This window comes from Meles meles, chromosome 10 (genome assembly GCF_922984935.1).
Source record: "Meles meles chromosome 10, mMelMel3.1 paternal haplotype, whole genome shotgun sequence".
NCBI lineage: Eukaryota > Metazoa > Chordata > Mammalia > Carnivora > Mustelidae > Meles > Meles meles.
In genome coordinates this window covers 95,266,006-95,279,374 of record NC_060075.1, presented here as the reverse complement: position 1 = coordinate 95,279,374, position 13,369 = coordinate 95,266,006, and the positions used below count along the sequence as shown (strand labels likewise).

Here is a 13,369-nt window from a genome sequence, read left to right as displayed (position 1 = left end):
GGGCTGGGGGGTTGGGTGACTGGGGGCAGGGAGTGGGGGGCTGGGGAGGAGGCTTGGGAGAGGGGTGCAGGGAGGGGTGTAGAGGGGTGTTAGGGGGCAGGGAGTGGGGGGCTGGGGAGGAGGCTGTAGGGGAGGGGTGGAGGCAGGGCAGCGCGTGAGGCTGGTGCTCTGCTCTGCTCTGCGCAGGGGTGATTCTGTACATCCTGTTGGTGGGCTACCCGCCCTTCTGGGACGAGGACCAGCACAAGCTGTACCAGCAGATCAAGGCGGGAGCCTATGACGTGAGTGCTGGGACCCTTTCTGCCCCCTCCTCAGCTGGGGGAGGCAGGCTTCTCAGAATCAGGGCCCACGTGAGAGCCCTCAGAGGACCCTGGCTGCTGTCTGGGGAGGGGCTTCACACTCTCTCATTGTCGCTTCTGTTTCTAGTTTCCATCTCCTGAGTGGGACACGGTCACTCCTGAAGCCAAAAACCTCATCAACCAGATGCTGACCATCAACCCCGCCAAGCGCATCACAGCCCACGAGGCGCTGAAGCACCCGTGGGTCTGCGTAAGTCCCCGCACACAGACCCTGGGGTCCCCCGCCCGCCGCTGACGCGTCCCCTGGTCTCCTGGCTGCGCGCCACCTGGGGACCCACTGTGGGGCTGTCAAGGCCTCCGTCTCTGGTCCAGCCTGTGTATGAGGGGACGGAGTGTCGAGGCAGAACAGGGGGCCTGGGTAGGGGACATGGCCGTTGGGAGAGCCAGGAAGGTTGGGGGGGGGGTTCCAGGTAGAAAGGGGCGGTGGGCTCAGGGCTGGGCAGCCGGGGGACAGCCGACCTCTGGCTGCAGTGAGTGGCTGGTGGCTTTGGCACAAGGGCCGTGGCACAGCCTTGCTGTCCTGAGCCCTCTCCCTGAGGGACAAAGACCTCTTGGAGCCTTTAGCAGGGTGTGACGGCCCCTCTCCCCACAGCAACGCTCCACAGTGGCCTCCATGATGCACAGGCAGGAGACCGTGGAGTGCTTGAAAAAGTTCAACGCCCGGAGGAAGCTCAAGGTGAGACCTGGGCCCCAACCCCCAGCCCGCCTGCCCCACGGCCCGTGTGCTCGCCCACTGGGGGCTTGCCTGTGACTTGACGGCCCCAGGCCAGGAGTGGCCAGAGGGGTGCCGGTGGACTGGGTGAGGGGAGGCACGGGGTCCCGGCGATCCCGGCACCCTCCCAGAGCAGACAGTCAGGTGGACCCGGCCCCTGCACGGCAGCGGTGCTCAGGGACCCCCCGGGCTGTGGAGGCGCAGGTGCCCCTGGTTGCTGCCCTGTGCCCCAGCGTGAGTGGGTAGGCAGCCTCGGACCCCGGCAGGCCTGGTGTGGACCGCAGCCTGAGCTGCCGGTGGCTGGGTGCGGGGGAGGAGGAGGCCGCAGCAGCCCTGGGGGTCCTGAAGGCCCCAGAAGCCGTGCTCAGACGGCAGCCTCTGTGTTCACTCGGGAAGCGGGGGCCAGTCCCTGAGCAGCTGGACAGTCGGTAGACTCTTGGGGCACAAGGCCGGGACCCAGGTCCTGCGGGTGCCCCAGGCTAAGGGCCGGGCTGCGGCGGCCTCAGCTGCATGTCTCTCCCCAGGGCGCGATCCTCACCACCATGCTGGCCACGAGAAATTTCTCAGGTGAGAATAGTCTGCTCGCGGAGGGGAAGGTTTCCCGGAGGCCGCCGCCTGTGGCCCGCCCCTCTCACACCCCCCACTCCCCGGCCCTTCTCCCCCACGGCGCAGCGGCCTTCTGCCTGCTCGGGACCGCAAGGCCTGAACTCTGGGCAGCACCCCAGGGTCCACCCCCACCCCGACCCAGCCCAGCCTGGGAGGCCACCCGGCACACGTCCCCGTCCCTGCGTGTTGGGTCTGTGTCCTCGCCTGACGCCTTTGTGTCCTCGCTGCCGTCTGGGCCGCAGCCCTGTGTGTCTGTCCAGGTGTTGGTCGCCACTTCTGTGGCCTCGTCCTGAGCCCTCTGAGCACCCGTTCTGTGTGTGGGAGGGGAGAGGAGGACCCGGAACCTCTCCACCGAGCTCTGGACTCGCTGGCGGCCACCCGCCTGGGGCGCTGTGGGTGGGCGGGGCTGGGGGCGTGCGGCTGCTGGGGGGGCGTCTGTCAGCGACCCCAAGGCCAGGGGCCCTGGCAGGCCCACTGGGCAGAGCGTCGCCTGCGGGGCAGGTGGCCCCCTGGCTGTCCTGTGGTTGTGTGTCGCCCGCGTCACTGGGTGCGAGAGCGTCTGGGGTCCATCCCTGTTCGTCTGCATCTAGCTCCCCATCCTGTTCCTTTGGCTGTGGTACCGTGATGCCGGGACCGGGGGGCTGTGTCACTCCAACACTAACGGGTCCTGTCCTGTGCGCACGCCCACTGGGCGCGAGAAGCCCCCGCTGGGGTTTTCTAAGGAGAAAGGAGGCAGACGCTTTCCAACTGTCCGTCAGTCCCAGTCCTGTTCCCACTCTCCTGTGAACGGGACTCTGGAACCATCCGCCACCCAACTGTGGACTCTAATCTTCTTCTGCTTCCTTTGTCTCTCCCCTCCCTTCCCCTGCCCGCCCCGTCTGTGTCCGCCCCTCCCTCGTCTCTAACCCGGTGCTAACAGTGGGCAGACAGACCACCGCTCCGGCCACAATGTCCACCGCGGCCTCCGGCACCACCATGGGGCTGGTGGAACAAGGTAGATGCTCTTGCCCAGGGTCCCGCCTGTTGGCATGCAGCCCCCTCGCTGCACGCAGCTGCCGGCCGGGCCTCCGCGGCTGCCCCCGAGGTCCCGGGAGCCCCCGCTCCCGCTGGGGACAGATCCCACACGGCAGCCCCTGCTGTCCCGGCAGCCTCAGACCCCATGCGCTGAAGGAGGGCTCAGGCGAGGGGACACCCGAGCCACGCCTCCCCCAGATGCATTTCACCGGACCTTGGTCCTGGCCCCTGAATCTGGGGGTTAGGAGACCCCTCTGGTCACAGCCCCGTGCTCTGTGCTCTCTCTCCCTGCTTGTCCGTCATGACTCCCGTTCAGAGCGACCTTGACTACCTGCCGGAAGCCTTAGGGCTGCTGCTGGGTCTGAACCCTGAATGGGAGCTCTGGGGAAGAAGGCTTGGGGGCAGAGGTCCTGCACCATGAGAGCTCCTTGCCAGCCCCCGGCCCCCGCCCTCCCCGCCTGGCCCACCCCTGCCCCCAGGCACCTGCACCGAGCTTGGAGATGGAGGTCTGTGTGGGTCTGGCGTGCGCATGTCTGCCCCGTGAGCTCCGGGACGGGGCCTCAGCCCCCAGAGAATGTCCAGTCAGGTCTTTGTGTGAGGCCCCAGGCCTCCTCCCAAATGCGTGAGCGGAGAGGCTGCTTCTCTGGATCCCATTCCTCCTAGGGGCCTCAGGCCAGCTCCTGCCCATCCCCCTGTGAGCTGGCCAGAAGCCCTAAGGGCTAGTGGACCCGGGGACCTGCCAGGGGCCCAGCCTGAGCCGAGGCCAGTGCGGGCGTAGGGCACACAGAGCCTGTTGCAGCCAAGGGCCAACCCGAGGGCTCCCCAGATGGAGCTGCGGGGTCCGGTTTTCTGCTGGTGCCTTGTGCCAGCAAGGCCCCACCAGCCGTCCACCCCATTTCTTGCTTCAAGGTCCCGCAGGGGGTGTATTCCTTAGCTGCCCCCTCCTGGGGGTACTCTGGGCGGGGGTACTCTGGGCAGGGCCACCCTTGGGAAGAATGGTCTGTGCCCTTTCTGTGAGCCCAGTGGACATGTCCGGCAGGCAAGGCCCCCGGAGGGCCGTCCGGAGCGCATGGGGTGGGGGGCAGGGTGCCTGGGCGCTCCTGGAGAAGCGTGGCTGCCCAGCGCAGTGAGCGAGGCCGCTGGGCTGCCCTCTGCGGGCCCCTGCCTGCGCCCGCCCAGCTACTGTGGATCGTGGATGCGCAGCGAATGCATGCGCCGCGTGCATGCCCAGCCCTTGCGGGGCACCCGGGGCTGCTCTGTCCCGGAGGCAGGCAGTGCATGCGGACGGAGCCCAGCATGGCTGTCTGGGGCCGCCGGCGAGGGCATGAGCCAGACGCTGGGCCTTGGGCTGAGGTCAGCCCACCTTGGCCAGTGGCATTGGGCAGGGTTCTCCGTTTCAAGGCCACGGCTCCTCCACAGGGGACAGCCTCCCCGGTGATGCAGCACCCTGGCCGGAGGAGCCCATGGGGTCTCCGTGGAGTCAGATGCCGCAGGTTGTCAGAGCGTCTCGGCCTTCCCCGAGAGGGGGCGGGCAAGCTGGGGTTGGAGGGCAGCCGTGGCCGGCCTGAGGTCTCTGCTTGTCCACCACGGATCTGGGGTACCCGCTCAGCCCCCGCACCCCCCCCCCACCCCCCGGGCACCTGCTGCCAGCTCATGCATTTGACTTGAGAAAACGTGGAGGGTGTGCCCTGTGCTTTGTACTGCTGGTATAGACGGGGTCCACAGGGCCCTGGAGGGAAGGAATTTCCGGGAGCCGCTTTCAGGAGGGGCCTGCCCCGTGTCTTGTAGCCGCTGGTCCAAGGGAGTTCCTCAGGGGAGGTGTTTGGGGATCGGTTCAGGGGCTGGGTGTCCGTGGTGAGGCTTTCTGGAGCCGGGGCCCCGCTGGAGCCGTCTGAATCTGCAGGGGCGTTGTCGTCTCGGGTAGCAGGGTCTGGAGAGTCAGGGACTGAGGGGGACCCTCTTGAGATCCAGTCTGGGGAGTCAGGGACCGAGGGGACCCTCTTGAGATCCAGGCCTGCTCCAGGGTCTCTGTCCGCGTCTCACCAGGGCTTGGTTCAAGAGGAAGGCCAGGCAGGGCAGGCTGCGTCTCCTCGGGGCGCCGGGCTGGCTCTGACGCCCTGTGTTAGTGTGCGGGCTCCGTGGGGACACATGGCTCCGGGATCCTGGGCTGGACGCCTCTTTCTCCAGGCCCCTGGACGACCCTGGCCCTGCTGGTCAGCCAGCAAGGACGGGATCCCTGGGCTGTGCGACTTCAGCATGACTCCCACATTGGAAGAGTTGGCTTACCTATGCGTTGGACTTGGGGAAGGGAGCAGGGGACTGAGGTCAGCGGGGTTTAGGCACGAAAGCTCCCGTGTCCACAGGTGTGGGCCGTCCCTCCATGGTGGGTTATGGGGAGGTGGGTTGGAGCCGACCTCTGGGGATTTCCAGGGTCCCCACAAGGGGAAGTGGCCCTTTGGGAGACGGCAGTCTTGGTCCTGGGATACTCACAGGTCTGAACCTGCGGGGCATTGGGGTGTGGTCCTGAGCCAGCCTCACCAGGACCAGGAGGGTGTGCTGCAGGGCGGGCAGGCCTGGTGGGCAAGGGAGGGTCCCTATCACCCCCACACTGACTGGGATCCTGCGACACTTCTTGTGGCGGGGAAGCCCGCAGGACTGGGGCACGGGCCCAGAGGCAGGTCTCTAGTGACACGTGGCCCCATGGTTCCTGGTGGGGAAGCCTTTGAGAGAGTGCACTGGTTGTGGGGAGAGACCACCCCTGGGGTGGCGCTTGGACGGCCCCGCAGGGCTCTCTGCTCAAGCACATCACCCATGTCCCTGCACAGAGCCTGGAGGGCAGCAAAGGGACCTTCACAGAGAGAAAGGCGGGCCACGGTCCAGAGGCCTGGGACCCTGACAGTGGTCTCAAACCAAAGCAGCATTAGAGCCCCCTAGAACAGACGCCCCACCACCCCTAGGAGGTCTGCGGGTACCTGGGTGCTGCCGCTGAGGCTGCCAGTGTGGAGACCCGTGGAGAACCACTGCTCTCCCTGGTCCCGGGGAGCATGGCGGCCCAACGCCGCGGCCTCCAGGGATGTTTCCCACTGTCAAGAGTCCCCCCGCCCCCCGCGAACCACCGTGGGCCACAGGACCGGCGGGCCGGCTGGAGGCTGGGGACCCACCGCGGGGTGGGGGGCTATAGCAGCCCTGGGTTCCCACCCCCAACCTTGGCACCTGGTGTGGCCGCTCTGTCCTGCACAGGTGGGGCAGTGCTGGGCCGGGAGTACGGGTGGGGCAGGCAGGGTCAGGCGGGGTCCTGGGCCACACGCTTGCGCTCCTGCCTGACCATACGAATTTGTTTTCTTTCTTTCCCTACTCCTCCCTCCCTCCCTCCTCACCTTTCCTTCCCTGGAAGGTAAGCCGACTTTCCTTGGTTTGGCAACTGTTCCACCAACGCTGCCCACTGCAGAGGGCCCAGATGCTGTGGGACTTGGGGGGGTGGCGGGCTGCCCGGACTTCTGTGTGGTCTTGTTGGGGCAAGCCAGGCTGTCTGCTGGGCGTCCCACAGGTGGTGGGCAGCCGGAGACGTGGGGGGCCCTCTGGAGCCTTCCCCATGGGTGGCACCTTGTTGAGCCCATCAGAGCCCTGGGGCCTCAGGGGTGGGCAGAGGGGCCCATGTTGGGGCTGGTGCTGCCCCGATAAGGCCAGGAAATGACTTCAAGGTCAGGACTTCCAGGACTGGTTCCTGAAGAACGAGGCAGCCACTTGGGTGCTGAGCCAGGGGGTCTGGGCCTGTGGGCAGGGCGCTGAGTCCTGTCTGCTGAGGGAGGGGACCGGGAGGCTGATGGCAGGTGGCCACCCGCAGTTGGGATGAGCCCCTCCCTACGTGGGTGGGTGGTCAGCTGCAGCCCGCCCCTGCCCGGGAACACAGGCAGGTGACAGGCAGATGGCCCAGCACTCCAGCTTGGTGCCCCATCCTGTGTTCCTGTGCAGGGTTGGGGGAGCACCTGCCTCCTTCTTGGTGGAGCCTGCACACTGCCCACAAGCCGCAGGGCCCATGTGGGACAGGAAACCTTGGTGTCCTGCAGGATCATGGAGAATGGCCAGGGGAAGGGGCCTGTCCTGGGGATGAGAGCTTTGGGCTGTCCTGGGTCTCCCATGGGCCTTCTCCAGGATGGCCAGGCTCAGAACTGGGCAGACCTGCTTCACCCCCCACCGATGACGGATGCCACCCTGCCTCGGGACTTGGGGTCCCCTGGCTGCCCCCTAGCTCTTGGGGATCCCCAGAGCCCAGCTGGCCCTGAGGTCAGCTCACACCAGGGGGGTGGGCAGTAGGGGGCTGCAGGTCCTTTGCTCATGTAGCCTGTTTCCTCCCGATGTAGCAGCCAAGAGCTTACTCAACAAGAAGGCTGATGCGGGGAAGGTGAGTGCCCTGGCCCTGGGGCCCACCTGTGGCCACCCTCCCTGGTGGACAGGCCCTGGGAAGGGGTGTGGCTCTGTCCCCCCCTGATTTCTTCCTCTCTCCGCAGCCCCAGACAAACAGCACCAAGAACAGCGCTGCTGCCACCAGCCCGAAGGGGACACTTCCTCCAGCCGCCTTGGTACTGAGCCCCTCGGCCTCCTGCTCCCCGGCCCTCCCGCAGCCCAGCTGTGGAGTGGCCACCGGCCAAGCCTGGGGTGCGGTGGGGTGCAGTGGGGTGCGGTGGGCTGTAGCCCCAGCTACCTCCACTGGGCGATGCCTGGCCCTCCAGCTTCCCCTCGCCCCTTGGGTGTGGAATTAGGGCCAAGCCCCTTTCGGGGAGTCTCGGGGCTGCGCAGGGGCCTGGCCCGGTGTCTCACCTGTGGGTCAGCACTGAGAGGCATCCAGGAGCCCTGCCCTGTGCAACTCTGCCCTCAGCAGGCCCGCCCGGAGTGTCTGTGCCTGGCCACCCTGCAGGGGCCTGGCTGGGCAGGGAGACGCCTTCCAGCTGCTGCAGGGGTGCGCCACCCGGGAGCTGAGGGCTCTGGTGTCTCCCAGGAACCATATGTGGGGCTGGTCTTAGCTGTGGAGCCCCCCTAGTGATCTGGAGGGAGAGGAGCCCCTGTGGCAGTTGGCTTGGTGATGACCCGTGCTGTGCTGGCCTGTGGCTGCCCGGCAAGGGCGGAGGAGGCCCGGGGGCTTCTGGCTGGGCAGGCGTGGGCAGACACAAGTTCAGAGGAGCCCGCTGGCTCTGTCCCTCTCATCGGGGGGCCAGGGGGTGGGTCCTGGCCAGGGCCCCCTCGCCGAGGTTGTTATGGTGCAAGGGTGCTACGTGCCCATGGCGGCCTGTGTAGGGCTGGCCGCCCCAAGAGGTCAGGGTTTGCCGGGCCCCGGGTTCCGAGTTCGTGCAGAGCCCAGCCCCACACTGCCCCCCAGGAAGGCTCGGCTCGCCAGGTGGCCGTCCAGCACGCAGGGGTGGCCTCAGCCCCGGCGGGGAGGGTCCCACACAGCCAGCCCCGTCTCAGACCTCGTCCATTCCATATGCCACCCCCGCTCCCATGCCATCTTCAAAACCGCCCATCCCAGGGCAGAGGGTCAGGCGGCAAGGCGAGGGGCAGCAGGACCTCGTTCCCCGCCCATGCCCCATGCTCTGTGCTGCGCTCCATGGGCGCACGTGCTTCTCTCTGGCCTTCCTGGCCACTGGGCCTCCCTGCTCTGCCTCCTGCCGTGCTGGCTCGGCTGCCTTCCTCCCTCCACCCACCTTCTCCTCTCACTTCCCTCTTTCCTTCCTCTGTGCTTCCTTCTTCTGTAGGAGCCTCAAACCACCGTCATTCATAACCCCGTGGACGGGATCAAGGTACTACCGCACCCACCGGCCCCCTTGGGAGCCTGTGCCCAGGCAGGAGGCAGGCCCCCGGCCAGGGGCAGGTCTGGGCACTGACCCGGGGCAGCCCTTGTGCTGAGTGTTGGGGGGCAGGTGTACAGGGACCCCTCTCGAGTTAGGACAGAGCCCCACAGGTCCACGGCCGCCCCCTCGGAATGAGGCCCCGGGCGCTGCTGTCTCAGGCATGGCTGTACCGAGTCACTGTTGACGGTGGGGGCCCAGAGCAGGGGCCACTGTCCATCCGGCCCTGTCCGCGGACAGGCCTAGCAGAGCCGGGGGCCAGGCATGCAGGGCTCCCTCGGGGTGCCAGGGAAGGAGGGCCAGCGTGGGCCGGGAGGGGGGAGCATCACAGACGCCCCTGGCTGCCCCCATCACTCGCCTCTGCCCCTAGTGCTTCCCGCCGGGCCAGCCTGCCTCTGCCGCTGCTCCGCGCCTGGCATCTCCCGCTGCATGGGCGCCTGCACCCGGGGCCAGAGAAGGGGCTGGCTCTCAGGGTGGCGGGAGGGACGGCGGGCCGCCAAGCTGTGTTTCTAGGACCGGCACCCACCCCAGTCTGCAGTCAGATTCCCCCCGAGCCCCGGGTTCCCCAGAGGGCCCCTCATATCCTGGCTGCAGACCGGGACCAGGGGCCAGTGGCTCTCAGCACAGACGCAATGTGCCAGAAAGGGCCTGGATGTCCTCCTGCCTTGTGGCTCGGGGCAGCTGTTCCTTGGGCCCCTGTCTGGGGTGAGGCTTCTGTTTGTCTTGCAAGGGGCCTCTAGACAAACTTGGGTGGCTGTGGTATGATCCCCGATCCTACAAGCTGCAGGCCACACCCATCACCGGGCAGGGCCTAGCGCAGGGCGTTTACTCGGGGCTAGGAGGAGCCCTGGAGGACCTCAGGGGCAGGCGGACCTCCTGGGAAGTCCGTGACAGGTGACGGGCCGCTGGTTTTTGAGTGGGGTCGGAGGTACTGGGACTGCCCGTCTATGCTCACAGGCCCCCGCAGGGGAGAGACTGGGCTTGGCTGGACAGTCCAGGCCTGAGGGGCAGGCGGCCTCTGCTGGGGCAGGAGCTGTGGATACAGCCAGTCTCTTGAGGCCCTCCTGGAGCCTTCCCGCCCTGTCTGCCACAGTGCACAGGCTGGGGGTGCCTTCCCGTTCCGCTGGGAGTGCCAGCAGCCCGTTTCCCTCTCTTAGTAAGAGTCAGAGGGAGTCTCTCCTCCAGGCACGTCTGGTCAGGAGGAGGCGCGTCTGGGCCCCTGGCCATTGCAGACGTGAGCGGCGGAGGCCTGGGGCTGGGTGACCGCCTGTGGGGTTCCGGGGTAGGCACCTCCAGGCCCCACAGAGGCGGGCTGGGACAGAGACCTCATCCTGACCCGCTGTCTCCCTGTGTGTCCCCCAGGAGTCATCGGACAGCACTCACACCACCATAGAGGACGAGGACACGAAAGGTACATCTGGAAGATGGCACGGTGGGGCGTCTGGGATGTGGGCAAGGGGTGTCCGCGGGGCGCCGGCCCTGCTTGGCCACAGCCCCCGGGGCCTGCCTAGTGTGTGCGAGGCCTGCGCCCTGGCCAGCAGGGGAGCTCCCAGCCTGCAGGGGAACAAGTTCATAGTTGAATTTGCTTTGATTTTTTTCTCTTGAACTTCCTGAAGTTGGTGACTCTGCCTGGCTGGCAGCCACTAAGGACACAGCCAGCAAGGGGCTTTGCCTGGGTTCTGGGTCTTTCCATGGCCCACGAGGGTGGGTGGGCCACACCTGTGTAGGGCCCCTCTGCTCCCAGCTCTGTCCACCTCCCCCGGGAGGGCAGGTGGCATGTGGGCCCGCCGGAGCCTTTGGGCCACACGGTCACAGTTCAGCCTTGAAGGCCGCAGGGCTGCCCCAGGGCCCAATGGCCAGCCATCGTGCCAGTTTGGGGGACACAGTGACACCCCAGAACAGAGGTGAGCACAGGCCCCTGGATGAAGGGAGAGTGGATGTTCACGTGGTTTCCGTGAACAGACAGACACGGGCCCTTGTCGTCAGCGTGGAGGCCCCCTGAGGCCCTGTCTTTGCAGTTCTGCCCCGACCCCGGCCCTGTGGGCGTCCTACACGCCTGGAGGCTGCCGGAGTGTTGGCCGGCCTGCTCTGGCCCAGACCCCAGTGTGCCATCAGGCTGGGAGAACGGCCTCGGGCAGCGGGGCCCAGGCCTGCCCCTCCTGCCGTCTCCAGTCCTCTGTGTCCCACTCCCGGACCCAACTGTGAGCTGTGTCTTGGGTCCTGCAGCCTGACCCCACCCGTCCTCGTGCTGTCCCGTCTTGCCCATGTGCCCCCTCCTGTCTTCCATTAGCGACTCATCTGTCTGCCCCGACCCCCAGGGCCCCTGACACCCTGAGCTCTGTGAGAGGGGCTCCGCGAGCTCTGAAGCCAGCCCCCTACCTCACGCCCACCTCCCACCAGCCCCCTGCGCGCTCCGCTTAAGTCGGTGGGTTGGGGGCCCCGCTGCGGGCGGGGTCTGCCTGGGGGACTCTGTAGCCGTCTGTCTCTGTAGGGCTGCCTCGGCCCTCCTGCCCCCCGCCATGGCGGCCTCCCCCCCGCCCCCCAGCCTGAGGACCCCCCTCCCCCTCTCCAGGCTCTGGCCAGGGGCTGCTTGGGTGGGGGCAAGCAGGGCGCTGCTTCCCCGGGCCGCTCACGCTTGGCCTCCTGTCCACCCCAGCCCCCAGGGTCCCTGACATCCTGAGCTCCGTGGGGAGGGGCTCGGAGGCTCAGGGGACGCTGAGGGCCCCCTGCCCACTCTGTGTAAGTAGCGCCCCCGGGCCCGCTGCCCTGCTGCCGAGTGGCTCCTGCGCCCACCGCGCACGTCCTCAGCTGCCCCCGCCGCCGGGTGCTCCCGCCAGGTGCTCCCGGCCGCTGCCCTCCCTTCCTCCTCCCTCCGCCAGCACTGCAGGCAGCCCAGGCCACTCCCCAACGGGGTGTCCCAGGCCTGGGCATGGGCAGGGCCCTCCGGGGCAGTCCACAGTGCTTCTCGCCTCCCTTGCGCCACCTGCCTGACCTTCCCAGTTGCAGCACCCAGTGGGGCCCCACGGACGTGTAGCCTCTCCTGACCGCAGGCCGCGGTGAGAGGGAGGCCTGGCCTTGCTGCTCAGCTGGGTCCTCCCTGGGTTCTGCACACGCCGGGCTGCCTCTGTCTGGGGAGGGGCGGTGCCCTCTGCCAACAGCGACTGAACGGCCACGGGCCGAACAGCACCGCCCTCATGTTCCTGAAGCCCCTCCTCTGTGCCCCCTGTCCCCCGTCCCCCTTCGCCCCCAACATTCCCCACCCCCCCCATCCGTCCACATCCCCTCTGTGCCTCCTTGTGTCCCTGGCCCCCTCTGTCCTACCATCCCCGGTCCGTCCCGTCCCCCGTCATCCCCCACGTGTGCCCATGGTCCCGTCCCCCACTTCCCCGTCCTTCCCCCCACATCCCCCTATGCCCCTGTATTCTTTCTTGTGTCTCCCCCACACCCCTGTGTCCGTCACATCCCTCTCTGGGCCCCACATTCCTCCTTGTGTCCTCCGTGTCCACCTTCATCCCCCCACGTTCCCTCTGTCACCAGTGTCTGCCCAGCGTCTCCCTGTGCCCTTTCGAACCTCTGGCTTTGCTCATCCGCCCATAGCTTCTGTCTCACATGCCCCCCACGCGACTCCCATTCCGTCTGGTCCTCTCCGCCCCAGACCCCAGGCTCTCTGACAGCCCTGGACGCCCAGCAACCCCCCCCCCCCGCGTTATCTGCAGGTCTCCCGGGCCCCCCGCCCGCCCTGTGTAAATAGCACCTTGAGGGGCCCCCTGGCTGCTCCTTGGGGGCTCACAGGTGTGGAGACCCCGGGCTGTGTTGTGCTGGGGGGTGGTCCCTCACTCTGGGAAGGGGCCAGCTTAGGGGGCGGCAGGCAGAAAGGGGAGCGCAGGGAATTTGACACGAAGGTGTCATTTGGCCTCAGAACAGGAGCCGGTGGCTAAGGAAGGGCGTGTGAATGCGCATCGGGAGGAATCAGATGGTCAGGGAGGACGAGGGTCTCGCGCCTGTGATCTGCAGCCCATGTGGCATGATGCAGTGTTGGCTGCAGGGGCCCAGGGCGAGGGGTGGGGGGTGGTGAGGGGCAGGCGCCGGGCTGGGGCCCCTCCCCAGGCAGGGAGGGAGGAGCCGGTCGGTCTGCCGCCGACTGCCACCAGGATCGCTTACAGGGATGGGTGACATCCCCAGGCTGCAGCCCCACCCCACCTGCCGGGAGACACCAGGCAGGGAGGCGCCTGGGGATGAGAGGCTGCAGGCCAGGGGCTGGGCATGGCTGGGGAGTGGCTGGGTGAGTGCGGGGCCTGAGGGCCTGGGTGGGGAGGAGGGGGAGCAAAGCTCAGCGACAGGGGAGGGGGGCACAGGGGCTGTGGGGAAGCTGAGCCCACCCCAACGGCCAGGAGGGCACAGGGCGGCCTCCGGATAACAGTGCCCCCCGCGGAAGTGCTCTGTGCTCAGCCAGAGGGACGAGGCCAGGTGTGGGTGTCCAGGCCAGCTTGGCCTGAGGACAGAGGCTGGCCACGGGGCCGGGGCAGTGGGGGCGTCTTGTGGTGAGGGAGAGGATGCAAACGGAGTCTGGGAAGGGGTCGGCAGCACCCGTATGCCCGCCTCCCGGGCCCCTCGTGGCCCTGGTTTCACAGATGAGGAAACTGGAGGCTGGGGTGTGGAGAGGTGCCCCTAGGGGGGCTGCCCGCCTCAGGACCCCCACCCGGGGGCTGCCCTCAGTCTGCATCGCGGGCCAGGTTGGGGGCTCTGAGGACAGGGCATCCCGGGCTGAAAGTGGGAGTCTGCCCTGAACTAAGCTGTGGAGGTGACGGCCACAAGGAGGACCCTGAGCAGGACTG

At 67.6% G+C, this 13,369-nt stretch overlaps 1 protein-coding gene across 3 annotated transcripts in view; it reads left to right on the top strand.

Moving 5' to 3' along the window:
• CAMK2B (calcium/calmodulin dependent protein kinase II beta) overlaps window positions 1-13,369 on the top strand; it is a 78,344-nt gene that overhangs the window by 59,044 nt on the left and 5,931 nt on the right. The window contains exons 9-17 of one of the 3 annotated variants that reach the window (XM_046020294.1): window positions 187-281; window positions 427-549; window positions 952-1,035; window positions 1,596-1,638; window positions 2,597-2,671; window positions 7,056-7,093; window positions 7,200-7,271; window positions 8,442-8,486; window positions 9,897-9,945. In XM_046020294.1, the coding sequence (XP_045876250.1) occupies window positions 187-281; window positions 427-549; window positions 952-1,035; window positions 1,596-1,638; window positions 2,597-2,671; window positions 7,056-7,093; window positions 7,200-7,271; window positions 8,442-8,486; window positions 9,897-9,945 (624 nt within the window). The remainder of the gene's footprint in view (window positions 1-186; window positions 282-426; window positions 550-951; window positions 1,036-1,595; window positions 1,639-2,596; window positions 2,672-7,055; window positions 7,094-7,199; window positions 7,272-8,441; window positions 8,487-9,896; window positions 9,946-13,369) is intronic. The other 2 variants (XM_046020295.1, XM_046020296.1) reach the window with 2 other exon arrangements.